Genomic DNA, 6,038 nt, shown 5'->3' on the forward strand with positions numbered 1-6,038 from the left:
AAGTTCGGACATACACAATGAAAATTTGGCTTGCCCGAGCCAGACTTCAGTCATTTATGCCCGAACTTCAGATACAATGGTAAATTTCACCATAAAATGTTATAATGATTAATCCTTGTCCATTATAAAAATACCATTCTGGCTTTTATAACATTAAACTGACAGTTGGATAACAACACGTGAAACTAACCCCAGCAAAGGGGAATCTTTAGAATACAGAGCAAGAGACACGGGTACAGTAACAGTTTTTAGCCTTTACCAAACTGCAAACATGTTGTATAGTGGTACTCCAAATTCATGACTAAAAATTCTGCATGACAGATAGGTGATCGGTCCATTTAAACTTGTTCTTCTGTTGTGGAGTCACCCATCACTAGAAACAAACAAAAAACTTATGATGACTTTGAGACTTGGGGCAACCATATGTACCCACAAGAAAATGACTTTGAGGGACTAAAATAGGCAAATAGGTGGCTAATCAAGAAAGTGATAGAGAGAGCGTATAAAGTTCACTTGCTTTTCCATATGTTTGTTTGCCCCTTCCAGGCTTCCACCTAAAAGCAGTAGGGAGTCAGAATTTTTATTAAGGGATTAAAATATATAGAGAAGTAAATACACGAAAAAGTCCAGGGGTAACATCTATTATACATGTGTAAGTAAAAAATAAAAATAAAAAAAATAAATAAAAAAAAAAATTAAAAAATTAAAAAATTAACCTTATACATACAGTATAATTTTCCGGGGAAGAAGGTTCTGATGAACCCCTCAAACCTACCCTAAAAGAATTCCAAGTTGGTAAGCCCAATGTGCTCATTTCTTCAAATTCTTGATCATCTCTGCATTTTTTTAATGCATAACAATGTGGCCATGATGATACATTGGACAATTTGAGCTTCACTTTTTTTTCTTTTAAAGTTAATGGGGATCCATCAATCATCAAAATACATAAACAAATGATTGAAAGAATGATATTTAAAATTTTCTTTCATACCAAGTTGGTATTATTCCTTTCTTGTTTTCAGTAGTATTCTTAAAGCTTATAGTTGTAACATTTCCTTTTTTTTATGGCATAGATTCTTTAGAACCCTCTTCAGGGGAATGGACGGATGAATTGTTGTTCTATTTTGATTCTCTTCTTTACACGGTTGAAAAGATTGCATGTTTTTTTTTTCCTTCTGTTTTACACTCCTTTTCATTGATGCTTTCTATATTTCTTTATCAGTTTTCTAGGTTGTATAGGCACAATTTGCAGCTGTTACACACATACTTAGTTGTTGTTTTCATATTCAGATGTTTTATTATTCCATTTTGTACCTACTCCTTTGTGTATAAATAGGGACTAAAACGTTGTCTTTTCTTCAACTCAGCATATATCACTTCTCAATTTATTGTTGTTGAGAGAGTTGGACTTTCAAAACTATACTGAAGGTTGCATTTCATCTGTGAAGACAGATATGAGTTACATAAATTCTTCCATGGGCTCTGGTTAGTTGCAATTTACAAGCTTTTCTTTCCCTTTGGTTCTTCGCACGGACTTTGCATTATGCATCACTACTAAAAAAAAATAGGAACTGGCGACAGACAAATTCTGTAGCTAAACAATAAATCCGTCGTTGATCCTATTTAGCGACGGATTGTCACAAAAATTTGTTAGTTATGAAGTTCATAACTAATTCCAGCTTTCATTTTTTTTTTTTTTTTTTTGGTTTTTAGTGCATCCTTTAAAAGGCTTAAATTAATTTAAGGCCTTTTTTGGCTTTATTGCCAATATGCACTGAGATTCAGCTCTTTGTCGCTTCAATTTGTAGAGGATAAAAAGCAAATAAGTTTAAGGGCTTTTAGCTTTAAATTCTGAAAAGCTACATTGACATTGTGGTAGTTACATTGACATTGTGGTAGTTATCAACAAGAGTAGCTTTTCCTTATTCTTGATGTCTAGCTGTCTTTCTGGGAACTTTTTCTCCCTTTATTGTCTCTTTTATATCTTTATCAAAGAAATTAACTTGGTTAACAATATTACAGGAAGTAGAACGGCAAGGAGGCTGGAGTTCGGAAGGACATATGTAGTGAGGCCTAAAGGAAAACACCAGGCTACAATGGTTTGGCTGCATGGCCTCGGTGATAATGGTTCTAGGTAAGTTCCTTTTTGCTTTTAAGCCGAACATATTTTTGGTTATTTTCTAAAAAGGGCGTCACACTATATAGTCTCATGCTTCCTTCAGCCAATTTTTTTCTAATCTGAAGCAAAGGAATTGTATAAAGTACCCAAGATAAGACATCACTTTGGTGTATTCCCTGTTTTTGCACTTGTTTATTGCCTTTGAGGCTCCTTTGGAGAAATATACAACAAAGTCATGATGGACAATTTATACAAATAACCTGATTCTTCCTTCATTTGTGTCACTTTTCAAAATGTAAAAGCAACTACAAAAATAATCACATCACTCAAAAGCCAGATATTCTGTTCTCTAAGTGGAGTTTACTTTACCAATTGTTAGAATAAAGTTTGTAAAGTGTGAGATCATCGACAAAACAAGAGAAGAAAAGTTGGTTAAGAGAATGTCAGCGTTTTGACATGTCCTATAAGGAAGTCATTCAAATGTTAAATGCTTTTTAGCTTATTTATGTTAAGCTAAACAAAAGACAAGAAATGTTTTGTAGTATCTGCTAATTTGTTTGTTTCTTTTTGCAGTTCTTCTCAACAGTTGGAAAGCCTAGCCCTTCCTAATGTAAGTGGAGAACTAGTTAACCTTTTTTTGCTTTATGTGGTTAGACGGTATTCTTGCAACATTGCTTTTCAATTGAGGTATATTCTTCCTTGTCCTAGACGATGATTTTTGCCTATATGAACTTGCAGATCAAATGGATATGTCCAACGGCCCCAACTCGCCCCGTGGCTATACTTGGTGGATTTCCTTGCACTGCATGTAAGTATCCATACGATAACTACGACATGGTGACCTTTTATATCTGCGATTATAAAAGGAATATGCTTCCTGTTCCAGGGTTTGACGGGGGAGAACTTTCTGATGATACTACTAATGATCTTGAAGGCTTAGAGGCATCCGTTGCACACATTGCAAACTTATTGTCAACTGAACCTGCTGATGGTAAGTCTCTTTACTATCCATCATTATAGACTATTATAACCAAAAGGCTGGTATCTCCCCTGTATTCTTTGTATCAAAATTAATTCACTAGAAGCTTGTTTGGATAAGCTGATTATAAATAGCTGACAAGCATTATGTGTTGATAAACATTTTTAAGTGTTGAAATTAGTTGTATGAATAAACAGTTACGTGTTTGGATAAAAGTTCTAAAACTGATAATAAACAGTTGATGTTTTCGGTAAAAAAAAAAAAAAATGCTGATGAGCTATTTCTTTAGTAAAATGACCACTAATGTGAATGCTCAATTAACATCAACTAGTTCTCACAGGCTCATAGCAGGCTTATTTGTCCTCCTCTCTGACCTTCCCTTGGTCTTGATTCGCAACATTGACAACCTCTCTGACCTTCCCTTTTCATGCTAGGGTCTTGATTCGCGATATTGACACCTAAGAAGTTAAATCATTTTTCTTGAAATTGTTTGATCAGACTGTTTTATTTGTTTGATGAGCAAATTACTATGTCTTATACAGTTAAACTTGGTATTGGAGGCTTCAGCATGGGTGCAGCCACTGCCCTCTACTCAGCGACTTGTTTTGCTCTAGGAAAATATGGAAACGGAAACCCTTACCCTGTCAACTTGAGGGCTGTCATAGGCCTCAGTGGGTGGCTTCCAGGTGCTAGGTGCGCAAATCATTTTTCAAACTATAGCTCTTTTGATTCTCTCTTTTCATTTTTTCTCTCTTTAACCTGAGCAATAATATGGAAAATCACAAGCACTAGGTGCTGAAATTTTAAAACATATTACTGTTCAAGAGCTATAAAAATGAACTACACAAAAGGAAAGAGAAGGAAGAGAAATTTAAAAAGTTATTTTTCTTTTATGTTTCTGTTTATCCTTATATTCTGAAAGACAAATGTCATGAGGAGCTACAACTGATATTGTGCAGGAATGTGAGGAACGAGATTGAAGGATCACATGAGGCTGCAAGATGTGCTGCATCTTTACCCATTCTACTGTGTCATGGAAAATGTATGCACTTGCAAATATTGAACATTGCGACATATTGCATTATTTCATATAATGTGATTCATATGAAGTATATACAGTCTACATATCCATCTTAACACGGTTATCTGTACTTATTAGGTGATGAAGTTGTTCCTTATCGATATGGAGAGAGGGCTTCCTATGTCTTGAGCTCAGCTGGATTCCGGAATCTTCAATTCAAAGCTTATGACGGGTAACCCCTTTTCTTTTCTGGAATAAAAATTAGTTGTTCTCACGATTTAAGAAAGAGTAATGTAAATTACCAACTTATTTTACAGGATTGGTCATTACACAGTGCCAAGGGAAATGGATGAGGTTTGTAATTGGTTAACTGCAAGGCTCGGTCTTGAAAGTTCTCGACGATAAACTCCATTACAACTATTTCATATTCAACATAACTGATGAAAAAAGAAAAGAGGCTTTGTCATTATACAATGCCAAGCAAAATGGGGAAGCAGTAACAAGGAGGAGTATACAGAGTTCTCATGTAGTTAATACTATATATGCTTTATGGTGAATGCTAGGACTTAGTCTTCCAATTTTGCCTTAAAATTTTCTGTATAATAAAATTTTGGATGTGTGTTATTTTCATTCACTTGTAGACACAAATAATTTGACATTTTGTTCTCTTCAATAACAGTTTTGACTTCCAAAATTAAATTTGTTTATTCAAAATTTTGATGGTTTGAATTACTATAGTCTGCTACATGGATATCGTTGGGTGTGGTTTTGACTTGTGTACATATGTACACATTATTTCTTGTCATGATAGTGGCCATAAATTGACAAAAAAGTGGTGGTGTAATTCATCCTACTAAATACCCCACTAAGACTTAAATCTTGTAACCGCAATCCCATGTTCTACTATTAAGTTTCTGATTAGAGAGAAGAATTAAGAGAGTTGAATCTTGGAGAAGAGTAAGAGTAAAATGTGTACTCATCTAACTGACCGTATACAGCTGTAATATACAGTGTATATATATATACTACAACTAACTAACTATTAATTGTAATTAATTTCAGGATTAGTTAACTAACTAATTGAACATATAAAATGGCTAATCTACCCTCTAGTCTACATTACATTTCTGTCAATACTCCCCCTCAAGCTAGGTGGTGCAAAAACATTAAGTACCCCTAGCTTGGAACACACTTACTGATGCTGAAACTTTTTAAGGCCTTTGGTCAATAAGTCTGCTTGTTGATCTCTTGTTGGTACATACTTGTCTTGATCATTCCTTTCTGAATTTTTTCTCTCACTAAGTGGCAATCTATTTCAATGTGTTTTGTTCCTTCATGGAACACTGGATTTGCAGCAATTTGCATTGCTGCTTTTCTGTCAATATGAGCTTGAACTGGTAATGTGACTTGAACTCCAATTTCTTTGAACAATTCCAGAATCCAAGTTAAGTCAGCAACTATTGAGGCTAGGCTTCTATACTCAGCTTCAGCTGAACTCCTTGAAACTGTACTTTGCTTTTTTGATTTCCAGGAAATTAAGGAATCACCTAGCTTCACTAAAAAACCTGTTACAGATTTCCTTGAGTTTGGACATGCTGCCCAATCACCATCACAGTAGGCTGAGACCTGCTCTTGACTGTTACTTGACAAAAGAATTTCATGCCCTGACTGATCTTTGACATATCTCACTATTCTCATAGCAGCATCTAAATGTGACTTCTTGGGCTGATGTAGAAATTGACTTAAAGTCTGAACACTAAAGGCTATATCAGGCCTGGTTATAGTTAAGTAAAGCAATTTGCCAATAATTCTTTGATAAGTACTAACATCTGCCAATGGATAATTCTCCCCCTGACCTGTAGAACTCTTTATCAGATCATCAACTTCTTTTGGGGTTAACTTTGCATTGACTTCAAGAG

General features: G+C 34.8%; 1 protein-coding gene across 1 annotated transcript; it reads left to right on the plus strand.

Moving 5' to 3' along the window:
- The first annotated feature begins 880 nt into the window (after positions 1 to 880).
- On the plus strand, positions 881 to 4,818 carry LOC132067122 (uncharacterized). Its single transcript, XM_059460247.1, has 9 exons — positions 881 to 1,485; positions 2,023 to 2,134; positions 2,693 to 2,729; positions 2,858 to 2,927; positions 3,006 to 3,110; positions 3,641 to 3,791; positions 4,058 to 4,140; positions 4,258 to 4,351; positions 4,437 to 4,818. The coding sequence occupies exons 1-9, from the start codon at positions 1,455 to 1,457 to the stop codon at positions 4,522 to 4,524; spliced, it is 771 nt and encodes a 256-aa protein (XP_059316230.1). The 5' UTR covers positions 881 to 1,454; the 3' UTR covers positions 4,525 to 4,818.
- Positions 4,819 to 6,038: the final 1,220 nt, after the last annotated feature.

Source organism: Lycium ferocissimum, chromosome 8 (genome assembly GCF_029784015.1).
Source record: "Lycium ferocissimum isolate CSIRO_LF1 chromosome 8, AGI_CSIRO_Lferr_CH_V1, whole genome shotgun sequence".
NCBI lineage: Eukaryota > Viridiplantae > Streptophyta > Magnoliopsida > Solanales > Solanaceae > Lycium > Lycium ferocissimum.